The following is a 23,769-nucleotide window of genomic DNA, read 5'->3' on the forward strand; positions in this document are numbered from 1 at the left end:
CACAAGCAACCATGCACAATCTAACTCCAAAACAGTTGCTCCTAAAAGAGAGGTGAAGCCTGTTTTTCTTCCTTCTGTTGAGGAAGCAGCTTGAAAACAAACAAACAAAAAAAAACAACCAACCAAAAGCACCCCTCCCATTAACCCCAAACACACACAATCAAATTCAGTAGGGCATTAAAATGCTCTGTGAAAATGTGTATGTGTTTCTAGTCGGAATCAATCCTTCTCTAAATTTACAGAGTCCACCCTCCTCCCTTTTGTTAGTCAAATACAATGCTTTGACAACCTAAATACCAGCTATAATGTATAGTTATAATATACTTACAAGTGAATTGTATGTACTCCTTTTTTTTTTTTTTTTTTTTTTTGGGGGGGGGGGGGGGGGGGCTTACATTTCGGGGTATGCTTTCCTAGGCACTGGGAACAGACAATTGTCAACTCTTCTTCCAAAAGAAGAATCTTACTTCAGTGGCCAATCCAGTCTAAATGGTTAGGAATCCAATACACAACAATCTTGCAGAAATCAGCTGCCAGATTTATTATTCTACCTGAAAACCCCAAACAAACAAACAAACAAACCAAAAAAAAAAAAACCAACCAACCAAACGAACAAAAAAAAGTGGAATAAAAACAGATTTTAAATAAACCTCTTAGGTACATTTTAAAAAGGGTTAATCAGTTCAGTGAAAGACTTTTATATCTTCTGCTGAGAGATCATGGTAATGTTGGTCTGATTGCTTGTTTTGTTCAGTGAGTCACTACCGTATACAGATATATATATATATTTCTTCTTAAATATTACACATTTGATGCATTTTTTTTTTTTTTTTCCTTTTTTTGTCCAACCCCTTTCCCATACCCACATCCTGCCACAGGCAGGAGGCGCTCAATGATGACATTAAAAAAACAAAATCAATCCAAGGACTTTTCATCAAAGCATGTTTCATTTGAACCTTATTTCAATGGAAACTACGTTTGTTGTTTTTGTTTTAAACAATCTTATTTAACCTTTTCCCTTTCCTCCTTGGTAATTATGCAGTTTGAGATTTGTGATTCTGGGTTGATCACTGCAAATTTAAGTGCCATTGAGACTTACAGATAACAGAATTAGGTGGTGTATTAAGGCATACACACACTCCCATAAAATATGTTGTCTTATGTATCTGAGTAAATTAAATACCTGCCCAAATGTTTTTTATGCACCCGTGATTTCTAGTGATCACTACTTCTGTACTTTTGATTAATTGCATGTTAAAATATTCATAGCTTAACTCATGTCTTAATTGACACAGGATGGAAAATTAACCCACCACCTAGGATTGTCTTTGAAATCCATCCATTGTGATGAAAATTATTCTTGTTTTATGGTTATGCATTCATTTTCCTCCCACTTCTCATGAATATAGGAAAATGAGGCAATCCATATAACACTTATTTAAATTTCACTGGGCAAAGAAAGAAATCCACATCTTACCCTCTCTAACTCCCTTCAAACTAGTAAATATTATATTTCAGAAAAGGTGCTCATACATATTTAAAACTTTTGCTTTTTTGCTTTCTTTTTTTTTCATTTTACGTACAGAATATTGCGTTTGGCTTGTATTCAGATTACCCCTCTCAAAAAAAGAAAAAAAAACAATGGGGGAAAAAAAAGAACTCAAAATTTAAATTGTCTTCCGAGCATATCAGATCACATTTACATTTAGTGTCCAAAACAAGTTGATTGGTAACATCAGTGCCAGCACTACAACGTCATACAGCGACTTCATGGTATTCTTTGACAGTTCGTCTCTTTTCCACCGAAAATTACAAAAGGCTCTGCAGAGCTTTCCTCAGCAAGCTGAAGCTTACTAGTCATTTGTGGATGCGCATAAAAGCTGCTTATAGCACAGCTATGGCGTAAGCTATTTTCTAAGCAATAAATGGTTCAAGTCATCTATTTTGTCCTGAAATGCTACCTGTAGTTACAGCATTGCTTATAAATGGTCATAGTAAATTCAGCATCAAAGAGAATATTACAGAAAAAGACAGCAGCAGAAGCATTAGCATTATCTAGTATTTATATATGTTATCAACATAACACAGCAGTAAAAGGTTTAAATGCATATTAATGGGTACCGTGTCTAAAAATTACTAAAGTACCTATTTAGTGTATTGGATATTTTTCTCAAGGAGTGCTTGCTGTGTCTAAACAGCATAATTAGATATGTGACTTAGTACAGTTAATTCCTATTGATTAAATAACTTATTTATGTACCAAAGGAAATGGAAGGATACAAAATGTTTTCTCCCTCCTGATCATAATCCTGTATTTAATGCTGACATGATCATCAGAAAGCCTACCACATGTAATTATTACCCTCAAATGGATCTTGAAAGGTCTAAACCATAGCATGGGCCATATATGAATAGCAATGTGGCACCAGTTACAGCATGCAGCTTGTGGTCTGCAGTCATGGATTTTGTTATTTAGTCACTGTACTTACAGCCAATCTGCCATTGAATTGGATTTTTTGAAGCCCTACCAAAAACAAAAACAAACAAAAAAACCTCTCAAGATGCTTGTTTTTAGAGGCAAGGTGCAAGGTCTGCCACTTCAAGTTTCTAAATTAAATGCTATGGTATATGCTTTGCTTCTCTTTTATAACTGTAGAAAGGCAATTAAGAATGGCAAGAAACAAATGCCCGAGGCATGCTGTGCTGATATCATCAGCAAGTGGTTATTTTGCACAATGAGAATTAACTGTACTACGGATACCCAGAGAAAATGTACAGTATCTTATGCTGATATGAAACAAAACAGACATGATATAGCTTTTTTTGTACTTAAAACCTGTATGTTCCCTTCCCAAACTTAAGTAAAAAGCAAACCCACCCTTTTCCTCCTGTTACACAGAATAACGTTTAAGTTCCAACCCTCCCCTTTCAAATAAAGTGCGCTGTCCATGGCAGACCATAGGAGTAATGCAACAGGAAAAGCCCCTTTTAGTGTACTATTTAAAAAACAAACTGAAGTCGTTTCAGCTTTCCTCTGGGTCTTGTGAAAGAGGAGAAGCCTAAAGGAGGGGGAAAATATCCCCTTCACTGTCACTGTTGTTAATAGACGTAGCCTTCATTATAGGGGTGGGTGTTGCAGCAGCCACCGTCCTGCACGTAGACCATGCTCTCATCAAAGTGGGACAGAGGCACAGTGTCCTCCTCATTGATGTGGCGCTCCATGTCAGTCTTCAGTAAGGGGCGCTGGTTGTCTGGAAAGGCCATGGAGAAAAGCGCTTCAGGGTCGCAAACGAACTTGTAGACATATCTTTCTCCAGCAACCTTAGGATAACAGAAGTAAGAAAAAAAGTGCAGTGTAAGGCTTTGTGGTTTTGCAACTCCAAGTTCAACAGACCTCTTGAAGAATACACCCTTTCACTTAATAATGAGACAGAAGAATGGGTAAGGCAATGACCTAGCAAAACCAGGGATCTGCAGAAGCAGTCTGTGCAGATTTGTCTTGATTTTGAGACATATGATATCCTGTTGGAAGATGAACTAGCTCTTCTACTTTCAAACTTTGTTTGCGGTTGTTTCCTATACTTAACCACAAATGGAACTGTTCATATTGGAAAATGTAAACAAATTGTCACTACAGTGGCAAAATAAAATGACTAAGTCCAACACACTGTGAAGTGGAAAAAAGAATCACATTGCATGATAGAGATCTGAGTTTCACTTTATGTAAATTGATTCATACTTAAGTATAAAAGCACTTAGTTATAGTGTATGCTGATTGTACAGGGACAGCGTAAGCAAATACGTAGGCTAATATGTACTTAGCAATTGCTCATGCAAAGCCTGTGACATTTGGATTTGCTTATGGAGGGACAATTATCCAACAATCCTAAAGTTTTCCTTTATTCAGAAATACCATTAAATGGATGTGCTTCATCTAAAAACAAAACAGAAAGCTGGTCAATCATGTCTTCTCAATCACACTAAGGAATTATGGCAAAAAAACACGTTGCATGCTCATCTTTTATTAAAATTATTTGAAAATAAAGATCATACTGTCTAATTCCTGCAACTAGAGCTAGTATGGGATTGAAAGCGAATGAAGGTGGCAAAAGTGCTGCAAACTTAACTCTGTTCTTAAAGGTGTAAGATAGTCTGAAGTACCTCCTTAAAGTTTCAGCTTATCTATTTACAAATAATGTTATGTCTTGGTAGGGCCTTGGTATATCTGTAATAGATTTTTTTCATCAAATTAATGTCAACAGGTTTGACAGACTGAAGTCTGCATTTGGAAGCTGGACATTTGCATAGCTTATTACCATTGCCTAACTTTAAACAAAAGGGGAAAATTGTGCATACAATTTTTTAAGTAAAGAAGCCTACTGCAAATCTATAATCTCCATTAGTTTTTTAGCATATAGTAAGTGGTCAGCTAAGATGATCCCAGCGGAAAATTCAAACATTGCTCTGCCAGAAAAATAAGTATTCAAATTAGCTTTTGAAATGTGTTTTAAATACACTCATGTAGATTAAAAATAAAATAAAAAAAGGAAAAAAAAAGTAGCAAAGAGTTAGCAAGCTAGCTGTCAGAAGAACTTTCCATATTAAATGTATATGTACATATTATATTCCTGTTCCCACCTATTCAACTAGTTTCCCTCTGTTTGCCACTTATTCTTGCCTCCGTGCTGCCTTTGAGCTGTGGCCATGCGTGCCTCTGGCTGAAGCACTGCCGAGTAAAACCAAGCATTTTTGCTTCTCCCCAATTGGACCTTTTTTTCAGTCCACTTTACAAAGACTAAGGGGATAAGACACAGAAGGGGATAAGGCACTGGCCATAAGCCAGTACTAGCCTGGGCTGACCAAGCAGACACCCAGAGAGTGAAACAGGCAAGCACTACAATGATCCCATAGTCATAGCTACAGAATCTGGAGCAGGCAACTCCAAACCCAGACTTCACAAACCCTACAGGAAAAGTTACCCAGCAACTTGAGCGGAGGACATTGTTTTTATTCATGGAATTGGCAAATGGCACGTTTAAACATGTTAGTCAACACAGATAACAAAACTAATGTGCCAGGCTATGGAACAAGTTATATAATACAATGTGTTTCTTATGATCTTTGATCATATCTACAAATTTCATTGATGCAGAAGGTTTCTCCCAGTGACTTTTCAGTCTAGACTATAGCATTACATAGCAAGATTTAAAAACATACATGTAAACAGCAAGCCACAGGAAGAGGTTGAATACAGTCAGCAAGACAAGACTGATATACATAAATTATTGTTAAATACTTCCCATAATTCAGCCTATTATAAAATATTAAATTCCACTTAAAAAATAGTATTATTACAACATCATCAATAAAATATTAAAGTATTTGGTATTTTAATAGGTATAATTTTTCTCCCTTATCTTGCAGTTACCAAAGTAGCCAAGCACTGGGCAGATAATTTAGATCTGCAAAATATTATTCATAGTGTATGCTGCTGTTTGCTTTTACCAGGTGCCAGGAAGCTCTTTTGGATATTTTTGAATGTTACCTCTTTTCCTGTAATCATGATGTGCATTGTGTGAACTGAAACCACAGACACTTTTTACATTGAAAAAAATATCTTGATGCATATACCTGGTAGGTGAAAAATATAGCTTATTGTTTGTCTAAATAGATGAAAAACCTATCTAAGCAATGCAGTTAAAAGTACTCTTTGTAAACTGACTTAACATGCAGATTAGCATGCAATATTCCAGTGAAATTTAATACAGAATTAGATGCTCACCTTTTGCATGATTCCTTTTTCATAATAATAGCGAAGTGATCGGCTAAGTTTATCATAGTTCATAGCTGGCCTATTTTTCTGAATCCCCCAGCGACGTGCCACCTGCCACATAAATGGATTAGCATTGATTTGTTAAATGCATTTAGCAAGCAGATCTTATCATCAGATATTTTATTTGGGGACGGAGCGGGGGAACCCTGCAGGTAAAATGCATAAATAAAAGCGAAAATGTTGCCATGACCTGAATTTCCCATGTACTAACATGATTCTTAATTGGACTCACCACTCATCTGTTAAACTTGAAACAGACTTACTCATTAGCAAACGTGACTGTTTTTTTGCTTTTGTTTTGTTTTTTGGGGGGGGAGGGGGGAGGGAGGATTATTTTGCCTTTTTAAAGAAAGCAATGAAAAATTCAAGTCATATAAAGAAATTATAGACAAAAAATATTCATCAAGCTTCATCAGAAAACTTTCAGAAAAGATGAAAACTTCTCTTTGTTTGAAAATATGTATAATTGTTCTGGAGTTTTCCTTCCTGTCTTAACACTACCAAATTCTATTAAACACACATACATACAGGCTTAGTTCATGAACTAATACAGACCGTAACTTGGAACGATGGCAATGCTACAAGATAGGAGTCAAAACTGAGTCCTAAGTACAATTTCAGCAAAGAAAATAAATTATCAGAAGAGGAAGGCTAATCACCTGGAGGAACTATATGGCAGTACGAAGAACAGGATAGAAACTACATGATTGTGGTTGTATTTCTCTTTAAAATTAATATTAAAGGAAGCCACAATTAACTTGTGAAGCCATTTCAGAGAACAATATGCCTTCTGCTCCTATGATTTCTACTTGCCTCTATGCTTCCTGTTTTATTGTCAAAGGTAGTTCTGGAGAAAGAGTGTTTTTGTTTAAAGAGCTTAACTGCTTATTCCCCACCCAAAATTACAATCGGCTGTTTGTGACATTTTATTTACTGGCTGTACAAATGACTATCATGTCACTTGAGGGGAGAAAAAAAAAAGATTATGACGAAAAATAAGAGTCGATGAGCTCTTTAGAGCAAATTTTATAAAAATGTTTGTGAGGTGCATATGCACACAGCTCTGGGAAAGGGAGAGAGAAGCCAAGCAGCTTCTCAGCAGACAGCTCTACAAAACTTTCCCACAGGTGTCTGGAGTCATTTGATGCAAACCATAGATGACATGCAGCATTGAGAATTGAAGGGGACTAAATAGCAACAGCAAAAGCCATGACTTTGATCTCCATCTGGACAATAATTTTTAAAATTTCTTTTTATATAATTATTTCCTTTCAATGGTACAGCTTCTCAGGCTTATGTAAATTATCATGGCTCTGCTAACTTTAGTTATGTTACAGCTGTATCAAAACATACCTCCAAATCATGTCAATTTATTCCAGCTGTAGATTTGGCCTAGATATGTAACCTTGATTCGCCTATTCATCTTTGCAACACATGCCTACATCTCTCTTTCTTTACTCCTGCCAAGTTTTATTCCTGCATTAAACAAAGTCCTAAAAATCACTACTGTATCAGGTTTGCATAATAAGTAAGTACACAGCAAAGTTTTCTATAACAAAATAATCATTGAGAATATGCTATATTGTGTGGTATCTTGACTAAATGAATAGGCAACCAAGTCCAGAATTAGTCTTGGTAAGAAAATCTTCTTGTCCCTCAACTACAACATATATCAAATCTTGCTCTGGGGAAGAGATTCAGGGTTCAAGGCTTCCACCCCACTTTTCTGTTGAAGGTTACCGTGCCGGTGATAAGGCAATGGAAGTGGACCTATGCCAATTCTTAACCTCCACAGTTCACAGTCACGTGCTTTGTGAACGAACTATGGTGCCTGAGAAGCTGATACATACTTGTTTTTGTTATCACCCTTCCTACATAAACCTCCAGAAAGGGATGGCATAGAAAGGTCATGCCACTAACATCCTCACTTACACAGCTGAACCAACAAGGTCTTTGACTTGCCTTCGATTCACACTTGGCAACCAACAGAAGTGTGCAACTTCCCACAGGCTATTCTTATTCTAATCGACAGCTTTTGTCAGATCCATGACATTCACATGAAAACAACTTAGTCTTCTTTGCATTCACAGAGAGCACGGAGGAGCAAGCAAGTTTCAAGTTGTCTGCCTCCTCCAGATCTTAGATGTAGCGCTGCTCAAAACCACAAAGCAACTGCTGTGCAGTCAGACAAGCAGATGATCTGGCTAACTTAAATGTGAGTATCTAATTCTTCACGGAATTCTGCAATATGTAACTCTTGGGGCTTTATTTTGTTATTTTCCTTTCTTTAACTAATTAAATCTATAAAGTTTTTGCAACATATGCTGGGAAGCATTGTTCAATAAATCTCTTTGATCTTGAAAAATACTGGACATACCTTAAAGACAGGACAAAACTTAGAAGTTAAATAAAAATGCCAATATTGGCCAGAGGAAAGAATCAGATGTTCTGTGATCAAATCCTCAAATGCACACTGCCAGGATCTGCATGGTGACTATCACTAGCATGGGGGACGTTCGGTCAGAGCAGAGCCGGCACATGGGTCCCTGCAGCAGCCTGCCCCTCAGCCAGACCATGTCAGGAAGAAAAGGAACATCAGTACCATCTCCATCCTCAGCTACCCTTAGGGCTGTTGGCACGTCATGTAACTTAAATGCAAGAAAGCTTTCATAGCACTTATGGCAGCAGATGGATGGCAGAAATAGCTGGTGGAACACAGAAGCTGCCTTACACCCCCGAAGCTTCTGACTCAGAGAAGATTCTGAATGAAAATTTACTGTGGTCTCCTCTAATACTCAAACCCTTCCAAGGGGCAAACAAGTAAACCAGAATGATACTGCTTTTTGACAACATTCATCAAATCATCCACATCAGCATTATAATAAAATTCACACACACCAGATTTTCTAACAGTTTCCACTGCTGTTTAGAACACAGCATAGATTATTTAATGTTAGCTAGTCAAAATAGTTTATGTAATAAAATGTTCAATTTATTCCTGTTTATCACACAAGTGAACTAAGTCATGGTTCAGCAAATGTTCATGAATACAAGTAATTTTATCTACCCCATGAGTCCTTCATGGTTCAGGGAAGCTGTGCATGTGCAAGAGTGTTTGCAATACTAGGACCTAAACATGCACTCAGCAATCTAATGATACAGTTAAGCAAGAAGGTTCTAAATAAGACTCTAAAGAGAGAGTTTTTATTTATAATTTCAATGGGATTTTACTGCATAGCATTCTTAAACTCCTTTGTCAGCTGTTTCAGATGGGGTCTTTCATTCTACAGCTAGAGTTCCAACTGCCCACACCTTTACACTAAAGAATATTTGGCACTATTCAAGACTATCCAGGGACAAGTTTTCAAAGTAATTTGGAATGATTCTTCCTGGAAAATGGTTCTGTAAAATCTGGGCCCCACAATTAGTGCTGAGTATTATGAAATTCTGGTACTTGCAATATTATTATTATTATTTCATGTGAATAGGAAATCAAGTCTATGCTCAAGCATGCATGTGTCCCAACACTTCCCCTACCAGTTCTCTCCATTATCTTTCTGAAGTGTTGTGAAATTAAATATTGAAGGAAAACACAGCCTAGCTCTGAAGAAGCACTCTTAAATTTGCAGGATGGAGCAGTGGACATTGAGACTTGCTGTTTATCTATCTCACCTCCTCAGGCTCAATCAGCTTGAATTCCATGCCTCGACCAGTCCATGCTATGAAGTGAGAGTTTGATGGGTCATCAAGAAGTGCTACCAAGAACTGCCACAGCTGAAGTGAGCCTCGCCGTTGATACGTGGGTCCCTCACGGTACATTCCTGGCTCCTGTTTGACGTCACCTGCACAGAGTAAGAGTGTTAGCTGACCAACGCACAAAAAGCATCGTCACTTAGTTTGTGTAATAAGCTGGCAAAGCAATCATTAGGGTTAATAAAATTAAAGAATTCTTACTACCCAGCTGTCTATAAATGCAAAAGTCCCCCTCCTGCTATTAATTGTAAACACTCTTACAGTAACATATTCGTATACTAACAAGTACCTAAATTCAGTCACACTTTATGGAAGTCTCCCTAAGCCTACCCCCATTCACTTCTGATACACGCAAATCTTGCTTGCAAACCATTTTGTAATATCCTTTATTTGAAAGAGCATGAACTATTTTTATAAGCAACTCTGATGTCTGAAGAACTGCGTTTGTGTACTGTACTTCGAACAAGCCCCTGTTTGGAAATGTAATGTATGCTTCATAAAGCTGCAAAGCCCTATTGAGTGAAACTTCTTTTGCATGCAAATTCTCTAGAGGAAAATTTGACAAAGTATTTGACTTGGATTTAAACAGCATGTGCTTTACGTATAGGTATGCAAATCCTGCAGATATGCGAGTTCCTCTGTGGTATATTGGACTTGCATATAAGCACACATTACTTTTACTTGTATCTACATATTAGATTAGTATTCCCCCTGAAAAGCAGTAATGTTTTCTAAAATTTCAAATCCAGAGGAAGCTATTAAAAACCAACAATAATATTCTGTTGTTCCACAAATTGCCAATGAAAAACTGTCCTGCTTCATCCATACCGTGTCTCTGTTGTCTTTAAATCATATTCATACTAAACAACTCAGACAAACAGAAACAGATGAAAGGTCTGATGTTGAAGCAGAGATTTATTTATTTTTTTCTTTGAATAATGACAGCAATCCTTGATAAACTGGTAAAACTCCTCATTTTGAGTACCAGAACTGCAATCCTTGCCAATAAGCAGAATGACCTGTTTAATACAGAAAGCCAGGATGTTACATCCAACCACAGCATTAGGATGCTCTGATGGCCATTACAGAACAGCTCCAAGTAGTGAAAGTAAGAATAATAGTATTAAAAATGGAGCATTTCCTTTTGTAATCAGGAAAGAAAATTGAGTCAATAGCTGTGGAAAACAAATAAATCAGCACAAGGCTTTTGGGTTTATGTGAGGTTCAAGTTCCAGTCCTGAAAGGCCTTCTTTCTCAAGGACAGGATTTTTCTTTTAATGATAGCTGAGCAATGTGCAAATAGCAAGTACAGTATTACAGAGGATCAGATTCTTCGCCTATTTCGATCTTTGATTCCGAATGAAGCAGCTGAGAATCTACTTCTGAAACAACAAAGCTACTCCTAGGATTATCCCATTTTAGCTTTACTGGCCAAAACATAATGACACATCTGCTATTTTTTCCTCAAAAGTCATCATGCTACAAGTATAAACACACATATTTGTATCGTGACATCAGTCTTCTAGAGTACAAGGTGTTATCTCAATGGTCACTCACAGCAGCTAGTAGCAGACTGCCTGCTTTGCAAGAACACAAATATTTCCAAACTTTTTTTTTTTTTTTTAACTTTATTATTTGTATTTCTTTCCCATTTTCATTCCCTTCCCTGGACAAAACCCAAATAAACAAAAACGCTTTTCAAGAATGGCATGAACAAGTACTCATCTCGAATATTTTTATATTCTTGTAGAACAGGGTCTGATCCCACGCTGATAAATATAAAAATGATTTTGCCACTGATACTGAACACGTATGAGGCCCACAATGTTTTTTGGGAGGGGGAACCTGACACAGTGCACTTGGGAAAAACAAACAAACCACCATCATCACCAAAAAAATAAAATAAAATAAAATAAAATAAAACAAAATAAAATAAAATAAAATAAAATAAAAATTCCAAAGCCAACATATAAAGTAGATTGTTCAATAAATTACCCTTTCAGTGAATATGTAAATCCTGTGACAATGCAATACTGGACTAAGCAATATTTAGAGTTAGGTGAAAGCTAGTATTATTTAAAATCCTCTATTTATTTCTTACTATTCCTTACCAACCCTGAAATGCTCATGACACCTCAGTTTGAGAAACATACAATTCTTCAGGTTAATTTCATTTTAGAGTCTCCCATTCTTCAGTAAACACAACAAATGCTGCTATACACACAATAGTTTTGCAATCCATCTAAGTGATTCTCAGGGGAAAACAAACAAAAAAAAATAAAGCAGGAGGGGAAAAAAAAATAGCACCATAAATTCTCCAGCTTTCCTTTAGCTATCAGAAGGTATATAATCCTTCCTGCTTAAAAATAAATAAAGCTGGACATACATACACTAACTTAAGAAGCCACTCCAGCAAATTTAAGTAATTGATCTCCAAATTACTTTCCAAAGTTGCAGACTAACAGAGTCACCGGCAAAAAATACTGAGTCCATCTACTTTGTCTGTAATGAAATAAATCTGAAATCAACTGAGTTACACCAGGAAACTGATTTTACATCAGAGTAACTGAGGATAATTCAGGCCATTTATTTTACTTGACCCCAGAACCCTACTGAAAAATAAACCACTAGCACAATGCCTAATGTAGCACAAACACACCAACACAGAAATGTCCTACGGACTCACTCCCCCCTATTCATATCTTCACAGACAATGGGACAAGAGGCTTACTCCTCACTAAAAACAAAGCTGCTGCCGTCTCCTCTGTTTTGTTAATTATAAGAGAAGCTTTCATTAAATCTCTAACAATAAGCAGTATGTGATCATCAGTGCAATGGAAATCCTCCTATTCCTTCTCTTCCAGTACAGGAACTGAGCTCCTGTGCCCCAACATTGGATATAGAACCCTTCACTGGCAAAAGTCAAACGACATCCTATTGTAAAGGAGACTTTGGTTTCAAGAGACAAAGGTCAGCTTTGGTTGGGCGCTCTGCAAATGGTGTGTTAAGGAATCCTAAATTGGAACGTTACTGACCTTTTTTGATCACCAACAGAGAAAAGTCCCTCATCTCTTTCTTTTTTATCTTGCCACACATGAAAAGAGCGAGAGATGTGTCATACATACCATCAAATTTCTCTGGAACAACGCAAGTGTCATCATAAAACTGCCTAGGTCCCTTTTCATACATACAACCTGTAAGTTAAAGAGGTGTTTATTTAAAAGATGCATGGAGAAAGACGAGATCATAGGCTTAATGCCAGAGGGAACAGTAAGTCATACAGGAATTAGATTTATATCCCACATCCTTTACACACCACCCAATCACAACATTTTGGCCTCAGTATAGGGGTGTTTAATTAATGCGTGCATTCCCAAAAGACTGCTAATCGCCACCTGCAAAAATGAAAAAGTACTCGTTTTTCTTTACGCTTTATTCCAAAATGTTTGCTTCATTTCCTATTTGAATTAGCATGGCTTCACATTTTAACCATTGGTTCCTGTGTGTCTTCTGCTTGCTAGACTGAAGAAGTTCTACTCTGTATTTTCTCCCCATACCTAAGTCACTCAGTGGATGTTTCTTTCAATTAAGATCATTTGAAAATTAATTTTTTTCATTAAAAGACACTCCCTGCAACCTTGCACTCTTTTTAGGACCCTCTTCTGTGCACACTCCTATTTTGCAGTATTATTTTGACGTTTTTGTTAACCAGAACTGTATTGGATGCCAGTATCAGCCTTGCTAATGCAACTTGGAGAGACAAAACAAGTCCTCCTCTCCTGCCTCCCTCCGGCTCTCCGTTTGACTGTACAAATATTGTAGAAGGGCTTTTTGCCATATGGCTGCAATGTTTGGTTGGGCTGATTTCCCATTGCGAAGCTGAGGAGGAGGAGGCCCATCTCAACATCATTTTTTCCAATATACTGTTTCCCAATTCCATAGGCCCGGTCTGCATTCAGTGTATTGAAAAAACATTTTCTTTAACATGCCCAGATTACCATACAATCGAAACTGCTTTGTGTGACTGCCCTGTCCTGCCTGTTATTTACCACTGTGCCACACAGTTATCAATTAACATTTTTCTGTATCTTTACTGAAAATGTTGAATAGCACTGATATCAATTCCCACAGAACTATACAGAACTGTAATAGAAACAAATCCATTCTGTGATGATTGTCCAGTGACAGCTACTTTTAGATCTGTCAGTAAGCCAGGTCTTAATGTATTTAATGTGTACCTTATTGATACTGCTTAGTGCTAACTTCTTAATCACAATGTAATACAGTCGCAAATTGAATGCCATATAAATGGCCAACTACATGATACAAGAGACAAGTATCTTTATCAATCAAACTTTTAATCTCAACAAAGAATGAAATCAGATTTCTTTGACATGACCTTTATTCCATAAAATCATGTTGACTGATTTCCAAATACAGAAAACAAATATTGACCCAAACATGGCTGCTTTTCCTACGTCATTCATAACAAATTTACCACCTCCAAGAGCTTACGAGTACATAACATGGCTAAGTCTGTTTCTCCCCTATCTATGCCACGATTAAAACTCAAATCTGTTAACCCTCGCCCTGTAGTTTGTGGATTTTTCACTGATGTCTTTCACCTCTCTTATCAAGCTTATATACATCATAGAATTTCATATACCAAGGCTGTTACAAATTTCTACCTGCTTTTTCATCCTCCTTGTAATACACTAAATTTCATTTCTATTTTTCTGCCTTTATTCCACTCCAGAAGCACATGGGCTTTTACTTAGCTTTGTTATCTTTCCAGTTGTGTCTTTTACTAACGAATGAAGCCTTACTACAGGACTTTCACTCATACATCTGTTTGAATTCCCATCTATCTCAGAAACAATTTTCCTCAGGTTTGTGAAATTCGCCCCTTGGAGGAAAAACAAACAAACCCTAAAAAACAAAAAAATCACATATTGACAAAAAGGATGCATTAAAGCAGGAGAGTGAATGGCATAAGCTATGTTTCAGTGGCCATTTTTGCTTAGTTCTGCTGGCCTTTTTAATATGTATAAAGTGCTATCACTTACAATTATTAATTTTGACAATGATCTTAGCTCTTCCTTACTGAAGTCCTTAACAGCTTTTGCATATATTAAATGGTCTAAAAAGCACCAAAACATTGAAAAAACAAAAAGACAAAAACTGAAAACTTTTTGAAGTGTAAAATGGATTACTTAACTGTTAACCAAGCCTGTCACACTAGTAGCCTGGAAAATATCATTTAAATAGAATGGGTTATATGGACAAATTTGTTAGCATCACTTCCATTCAACAGCTGGAGGCACTGAAAAGTAGAATGAATAAATTCATAACAAAGTTGCTTCTATCCTAACCAACCTGTGTCACTAGAAGAAACTACAAAAGACCAGCTCAGCAGAAACTCTAGACTGGGAAGGGAAAGAAAGATGACAGTGTCTTCCCAGCAGCAGGATCAAACCAGTGAAACCCAAATCTCTCCAGGCTTTAACCACCGTCCCGTCCGCCCCCCCCCCCCCCCCCCCCCCATTTCTCTCATAATCTCATAATAAGTGATACATAATAGAAAACTTAACTTCTGTTCTGTTTGGGTGAGTCAGGAAGCCTTCTTGCCTCATGTAAATGGAATGGCAGCTAGGCACTTCTAAAAAGAGAAGACAACACTAGTCAAAAGACTGTCTGGAATTGAAATGTTCAGGTTATCAATGACAAGAGCTGCAGGCAGAAGAACACTAAGAAGGATGCAAGTTACAGCAAGGGGGAAGGAACCTGACAACCCCCAGTAAGCATTTCAGAGCAGCATGCACAAGGCATGGCAAAAGAGAAAACCATAAAGATCACAGAACCCACACAACATTGGTACTTGAACTCATACTCTTATTGCAATCAACCTTGCTAAAAGTTGATTCCCACAACATATTTGAGATCATTCACAGACCAAAAAATCCACACAAACAGTATGAATATTTTAAACTCTTGTGCTTGTATATCTGTCTTTGTAACTAATTCAACACACCGTTTTTAATCAATTACACAGTAAAGCCTGCCAATCACAGTAGGCACTTATAAACTCTACAAATACAGTATCATTAATACAAGGAATGTCAGGATGAATCTACAGTAGGTTATTGGTTTTTAGACTCTGCTTAAGGTCTTGAAACTTTAAAGAAATTTTCTGCAAATGCTAAGCATTTAAACTAGGAATTCAGCTGCACCAATTCACCCTCTGCTTGTGTACCCTTAACCAAAAAAGAAACCCCTTAAAAGTAAAAAATAAATAAATATTGTGCACATTTTAAATAATACACAAATCTATTTGCAGTTCTTCACGTCTACTCAAATATGCAAGAAGAATGAGGAAACAAGCAAACAAACAAACAAACCAGAACTAATTAAAATGGTATTCTTTAAATGTTTTTGTTTGTTTGTTTGTTTGTTTTTCCTCCTGTCTTACACTGTCTCCAATAGTGACATGTTGTGCACAGGGAATTGCAAACACCATATACATTTACCCTTCTAGACTATGTTTAAACCGCTTCTTGAATATTGAAAGTCTTGCTTAACACCATCTATTCAATCTTGGGATAAACTCCTACCCCAAACTACAATCTGACACCAGTAAGTTGTAACTCTTTAAGAGATGCAAACAGAAGTGAAAAGAGCAGCCATTATTTTTCCAATGCTGCCTACCTACTCTTTCAGAATGTGATTCCAAATTTTGTTGTTCACTGACTACTGATGAGTATCAAAGATTTGGCTGGCTAAGAAAATGAGGTTTGACACCGACTTCACAAAACAAGTGAAACACAGAACAGGAATAAGTTTCCTCTATCAGTCCGCAATCTCTCCTGCACATCTATGCCAAACTCTTTATTACCTCCTCTCTTGATTACATGCTCAGTGCCTGCCTGCTCAGGCCTTGAGGATCTCTAATGTCTCAGACAACTATTCTGAGCAGACACAGGACTCGGTGACTCAGTGATCACACAAGTCAAGTATAGCTCTGTAGAGTAGAAGTCAAGGCTACAAGTAGTGGTTCACCTGCAAAGAATCACTCATCTTACCAAGTAGATTGAATTTTAAGGAGAATGGAAAAATCTACGTTAAAAAAAAAAAAAAAAAAAAAAAAAAAAAAAAAGGAAGTTGCAGAACTGAAACAGATGCTATTTTCTATTTTAGGTAAAAATTCACTAGTATTGGCAGCAAAACCCTTTTTGACTCATGAACTCCACTCTTGCAAAATGATACAGCAGAGTATACAGAATAAAGAATTATGTATGAATCCAAGAAGCTGTGTTTTTAGCCAATTTGGGGTTTCATCTCGTATGCTCCTAAAATCAATTATAATTAACATCTGGAGTCTTTTTAAGACAAGCATTGTTTGTACCAACATTACTTAATCTTTTGGTTAGTTTGTGCTTAAACAGTCCACAGAGGGCTGAAAAATACAGCAGACAAGAGTTTATTTCTCGTAAAGTAACTAGAGTCTTGTTATCCTAAAGTGCTATCAGTTAATTTATGACTATCAGAGTGGGTCAGACTCTAATCAAATTGTAGAAACATTTCCAAAGTGATTATTCAATCAAATGACTAACATGGTTAATTAGGAGCCATAAACATTGCTCTGAAGTTCATCAAAGTAATGACTTGCCCAGAAAAATTACTGCTAATTAAATTGCCTGCTGCTTTCATTTCTACCTTATCTAATAAAAAGTCCAACCAATGAAATTTAGCATTGCAGTTTTAAATTGTACTAAATGCTTGACTAAGACCCAGAAGTATTTTTACTAGCTAAGCGGAGCTACTTCAAAAGAAAACATTTTAGTGCAGAAATTACAGAGCAATTATATGTTTTCTTCTCCTTAAAGTATTGTTTTAAGACAACAAATAAGACAGAATTAGGCATAAAATACCACCAGGGCAGGGTCCAAGTATTTGAGGTGACTGATTCTACCACCTTTTAGTAATTTTTAGTCTTTGAAGAAAAACGCGCCTGGCTTTAGGACTCACGATAAGCTTATTTCAGATTCTTAATGAAGTAGTTCACATTGTGAAGTTACATCATCTCAAGAACAGCAGAGTCCAGTTTTTTTTTGTTTGTTTGTTTGTTTGTTTGTTTGTTTGTTTTAAAAAAACAACTAAAAATATGGAGACAAAAAAAAATATTTTTATTGTTAATTCGGAATACCTAGACATCATCCTTCATTGCTCCTCTTGCTAACAGCAACATAGCAGTCATCTTAAAACAGTGAATGTGGTCTTACATCATGTAGCTCTGGAACTATTTTTCCACAATAGGTGTTACTTTAAAATTACATGTAATCTATATAATAAATACCTTCTTATCTACGAATGTTACAGAGAATCCACTAGAAATATGCTCTGCTGTGTTTTAAAATATATCAAAGCAGAAAAAGGCCAAATAGACTTCCCCAGAAAAACCTGCTGCCAAATCAGCAAGCACAGGTTCTAGGTTTCATTATCAAATAAAGCACTTGAGTAGTCTCTTAGTAAGGAAGCATTTTGTATTAATTAATATAGTGGAATTTAAAGGGTTAGGCTGTCTCAGCCCTGTCTAACTCAAGGTGGGTAGGGAATCATTAAATCCTTTCCCATTTTTTATGCAGAGGTAAGGACCAGGTTTCAGACCCACAATCACAGCCTGCACAAAAACAATTTCCACCACGTCTCTCTTGCTGGGGAAGACACAGGGAAAAGTAAGCTTCTTCAAGAAACCGAATGAAGTGACTTTCTCCTCTTGAATGCAGCAGATATTGGGAACCCTCATCAGGATTTCTTCTTTGGCTGCTCCTGTGACTCTGACACTATGCAGCGTTCCTCACTCTGTCTCACAAACTGTCACGTTATGCTCTGACTCTGAATTACTTTTCAGTTCACTTTATCATCAGCATCTTAAGATGTGGAGGCCCAGGGCAGGACCCACATGGATGTAAGAGTGCAAAGTGTGACAGGTGTACATGCACTACACATGTGCATGTGCAGAGAGGCAGAGGCCAAGGCTCAGCAGGTGCATGCAGGCTTAATCTGGGTGGGTGAAAAGACAGCATGGCAGCTTTGGTGAGCAGCATGGTGTCCTGACCAGTGGCTACCTTACATGCTGAGCCTGTGAACGAGTTGCTCACATTCATCAAACACCTCAACCCACATGTGAAACTTGTCTCCTTCCTGACAGGCATCAAATATGTGACGGCACTAAAACTGGAACCGTGTTACTATTGCTCACCCAGTTCTCTGATTTACACTTTATTACCAACTCAGTGATATTAACAAGAGGAAAAATTCCCCAAAAGTTTTCAGGGATTCCACTGGCTGTGGATAACGCCAACCCTGTAATTTAACTTACACCATATCCTTCTCAGTTGGAAACTGAGCCACAGTTGGAAACTGAAGCCTTCTCAGTTATCCTTTCTTGGTCTGAAAAAGAATTACGGAGTCTTTTGCTCCTATTTCAGTGACTCAGAATTGGTGTTTCTACATACACTTAAGCGTGCTGTGCCACCTCTCTTCCCAGAGGCAAGAAATCCAGCACGTGCAGACCCTTTCACTGGTGCCACTGGGTGCAGGGGGGCACACACAAGCCCTTCAGGGGCTGGGACACTCAGCTGCCAGGCAGATACCAGTATGTGACAGCCCAACCCTGCTGCTGTGCCAGTCCTGCCCACACTGCCTCCTCCCATCTTCTGCAGTGCAAGTTCTGGTATGCACAGAGATGGCCGGGGCAGTGGGAGAGGTTTTTACCGCATGCAGAGACAAAGGTAGCCTGACAAAAGTAGCCTTTTTAAAATAAAATGAGCAAGTTAAAAGGCATTGTACTTTCAGCCTCAAACTTGGTAATGTCTCAATATGACTGCAAAGAACTTTTCTGTTCATGTATTTCCAAGAGCGCTGACAAACTGTTTACAAAGGAGCGCTTAATCCACCACTGAAACACTTTTAGCCTCATGGTGGAAAGCAGTATTTACTGCCACTGAGAAGCTCTGACCAGCTCATAGATCAAGAGCAATGCTAAAATCATGGGAAAACAGACAGGATTTTTCAGGTAGGAAAGGCAGTTCTTCACACTAGATCACAACAAGTGGCACCAGGCATCACTAAGGAAAATGCATGATCTGTGTTACGCAGGGAAACAAACCTAATGATTTTATCTGATACAGAACCTATGGTTTTGTAAGCCTGCAGAACACAATGAAATTAAAACTCTTATATCTCTGCATAAAAAGAGATTCAGGTAGAAATACAAGAGCTAATGACAGTTTTCCTAAACAGGAATTGCTTGTGCATGTTCACAGCTCAAATGCTGGTGGATCAGGTTTTAGTCCAACTGCCTTTGAAAGCACCGTCCCCTGAGAAACTACATGGTTCAACAGAGTGCTACAAACTGCTAAAATCCTGGCAAAACAAAAGTCAGCACTAATGTTGTATTAGCAGGGTCAGTATGAAATATGTAGATGCACTGAAGTTACAGAGGTAAAAGCAGTCACTGTCTCCTCTAAAAATCCATCTAAAAATTAATCTTGCTTTTCCCAAATCATTATGCAGTTCAAAAACATTCAGAATGGAAGATTTCATTCTTCATTCTGCCTGCTACTAACCTTCACACCAGCAATTAAACAAACAATAACATCTACAAGTATGTGCACTCATAAATACACACACACCCTCCGTTCTAAAAGATAACTAATTTTGATTTCTTAAGCTCGATTTCTTGCTTTTTACTTGACAAAAATCTAGGCCTCAATAGCTCGTGTCTAAGTGCGATTATCACACACACACAGAAAGAAAACCTTAAGCAAACAGCTTCCTTTCCGCAACTTTGGTTTTTAGTTCTATGACAACATCTAATGCATTTTCTGAGACCAGATGTCAACAGCCTGTCTAGGCGATGTGTAACTTTTTATACAGCAGAACAGGAAAACAAAGGCTCATACATTCAGCTCCGAATTGAAATTCCACATGGAACTGATCTTTTGAGCATACTTTAAAATCATGCATTTGCTTTTATTAACCTCAGTAACTGTAAAATGTATTTTAAACATTGCTTCCTTTCGAATTCAACAAAACACAGCAGTATTTTCACTCTCCCTTTCTCCTTTTGTTGGTAATCTTACAGCAAAAAACTGTCTGTGTTGCTTTTTCTCCCCCACCCCATCCCATGCCTGTAAAATTGAAGTTGGACAAACACTGCACGGCTGAAGTGACATATTTGAATGGAATTCAGACCAACCAGTTCCTGTTTATGTTTCTGATTTGAGAATGTAGCCTTCTCATTCACTATACATTAGAAACACACCAAGGCCATAAATGGAGTCAGGTTACAGGCAGGCAGGGCCAAGGAGCATTAATCATTACTTTAAGGCAACTGGAAAAAGCAGCAGCTGAGGGAACACTACACCCTTCAGCTTCGTATAAATGGACATTCCAGGGTTTGGTGTGTTTCTTTTTTTTTTTTTTTTCCCCTTCAGCATCCATTTTATGAATGAAACTTCAGGCTGCACAAAGTCCATTCATATAAAAGCTGTGCTCACAGGGCTCGGTCTCTCGGGATCAATCGGTCTTGGGTAAGGCTGATGTGATTGGTTTAAGGCAGGCTTCAGCCTTCCATTACTGATTTAAAATGCAGCCTGTGTCCATTTGACCTGCGTTAATGCACAAAGAGTAAATCCAGACTGTGCTCTCAATCCTCAAATCAAATCATTAGCCAGTGCCACTTACTGTAACTGTAGATTTAGAGAATATTTATCCGTTTCTTTAAAAAAAACAGGGACTGCAGGACAATTTTTCAGACCATATTGTCTGCTTTGAAATGAAAAATAGATGTATGGCCTCCTGCCTATATGCTTATATTAACTCGGTGTTCAGATTTCCCTTTGTTCATGAGGATAAATTACAAAATTAATTCTATTCTAAATACAAATTTCTTGTAGACAGATTTAGTGAGTAGAAGGAATCGGCTAGATAGAAAGCAAGAGAAAAGTTCAAATTCTGCCTGCCACTGCAATCTTCCTAAGTCCAGGTTTTTCAAATTCCCATCCTCAGATGCCATTATTTTCTACTGTTGTACCATCCAACAGTAGATTTGTGTTTATGTGTTTTAAGAGCAAGTACAAAGTGCAGCACAGCTTAACAACTGAACGAAACCCATGTTCATTCACTGAAACAACACACTAAAGACAAGCTCCTGAAACAAGACAGTGAAATATTTTAAACCACAGAAGCGAGACTCAGGAAAACTGCAAAACCAAGAATGAGGAGGGGAGACTTTGCAAACCTTGAACTAAAGAGCAAGCCCTTGGCCCTTATCCCCTCCTGCCTTTATCCCAGCCAGATTTTCATTCAGAACAATTGCACCGTGTAAAAGAATTTCTTTAAGGCCATAAGCAGATGCAATTTTGGGATGCACGTACTGAAGGACCACATCCTGTAAAAGGATGAGGTTAGTTCTGTTTCACATTTTCACATTTTAAAAAATTATGCTGAAAATACTGCAAATATTTGCAGCCTGACTTAAATTAAAAAAAAAAAAGGGGGGGGGGGGGCGGGAGGAAGAAAAAATAAGAAAAGAAAAGGAAAAACCTAGAGAGAATTTGAGGAAAAGATTAAGCAGCTAGAGGATTTATGAAGCAGGATCTCAACAACAATTCACACAGACATACTTTAAGTATACATGCAGACTGTCTACAGAGATTTAGAGGTGGTATGTTAATACCAAGGAATTGTTTAGGATGAGCCAAAGAGGTGTAGCTATGAGCAGTGGAATGAGACTGATCAAAGGGAAAATTTAGGCTTACTATCAAGAAATATTTCTTAACTATGAAGTCTGTGAAATAATCTCCCAAGGGAATAACTGTAGTAATAATACTTAGCACTCAACACGGTGCTTTACATTTTCAAAGCAATGTGGAAAAATTAGCCAATATAATTAAAGACAGTAGAAGTACCATGAGTTGTCATTTTAAATACTGCATTAGTCAAGGCACTAGAAGATATTCTGGAAAAAGCCAACCTGCATTGACTCTGACTGCCAGCTAAGATTTCCTTTCTTCCTTCATACTAGCATCTCCAAATGTCTAACCTGTACCTGCAAGAGGTACAATAAAATATCCAACTGCTGTTCTTAAAGTAAGAGGGAAGGAGGGAAGAAAAGGAGAAAGGGAGAGAGAGAGAGAGAGAAGGAAAGAGGAAAGAGGAAAGAGGAAAGAGGAAAGAGGAAAGAGGAAAGAGGAAAGAGGAAAGAGGAAAGAGGAAAGGAAAGGAAAGGAAAGGAAAGGAAAGGAAAGGAAAGGAAAGGAAAGGAAAGGAAAGGAAAGGAAAGGAAAGGAAAGGAAAGGAAAGGAAAGGAAAGGAAAGGAAAGGAAAGGAAAGGAAAGGAAAGGAAAGGAAAGGAAAGGAAAGGAAAGGAAAGGAAAGGAAAGGAAAGGAAAGGAAAGGAAAGGAAAGGAAAGGAAAGGAAAGGAAAACTGCAAATAAATATACTTCCAAGAAACACATTTAAAGTCTATTTTTTCCCTTGAAATTTTAATTCAACACATTCTCTAATGTTGTTCTTGCAACTCCCAAATTTCAAGAGATGTCAGCTGATCTCAAGGGAAGAATGTGCTACTAGGAAACTTTTTCAATGTTAATTTGCATTGATTTGCTTTTCAAAGAGCACTGTATCAGGTATTTGAAAGGACTCTTGCTTTTTATTCTGTTCCAGTCATTAGGTAAATACACCTTTATAGCATGGATAGTAGAATGCTAACAACATCTTATACCTAAAGGTGGAAATGTTGGTGGTTAGCAAGTGTCATAATTACATCTTCCTGGGCAACATTTATACAACTGCTTTGTTGCTAATGAATTATGATATAGCCTTTTGTCTCAGGACGACTCTTGCCTCTTGAGTGCACAAGTCAAAACTGTTTTGGGGAAGGAGAGTGGTGCAGTGAACAGCTTTGCAGGTGGAGCTCCTGCTTCAGTTGTTACAGACATTGGAAGTTGTGCCATTAATGAGGCATAACATTTCAAGAAAGGAAAAGACAACCTCAAGATATTGGAATGGCAAATTTTAGGACTCAACAAAGGCTGTTCCAGCTCCAATTAAGTTTGCCAAAGTAGTCAAGTCATCTTGGCCAAATTTTTTTCACATTATGTATTTCTTATATTTG

General features: G+C 37.5%; 1 protein-coding gene across 2 annotated transcripts in view; it reads right to left on the bottom strand.

Moving 5' to 3' along the window:
- Positions 1-547: 547 nt before the first annotated feature.
- ETV1 (ETS variant transcription factor 1) overlaps positions 548-23,769 on the bottom strand; it is a 67,051-nt gene continuing 43,829 nt past the window's right edge. For both annotated transcript variants that reach the window (XM_082752183.1, XM_082752184.1), the window contains 5 exons: positions 15,177-15,245; positions 12,712-12,780; positions 9,506-9,675; positions 5,783-5,884; positions 548-3,321 (listed from right to left, as the gene is read on the bottom strand). In XM_082752183.1, the coding sequence (XP_082608309.1) occupies positions 3,100-3,321; positions 5,783-5,884; positions 9,506-9,675; positions 12,712-12,780; positions 15,177-15,245 (632 nt within the window). In that variant the 3' untranslated portion in view covers positions 548-3,099. The remainder of the gene's footprint in view (positions 3,322-5,782; positions 5,885-9,505; positions 9,676-12,711; positions 12,781-15,176; positions 15,246-23,769) is intronic.

Source organism: Aythya marila (genome assembly GCF_965140915.1).
Source record: "Aythya marila genome assembly, chromosome: 2".
Lineage (NCBI taxonomy): Eukaryota > Metazoa > Chordata > Aves > Anseriformes > Anatidae > Aythya > Aythya marila.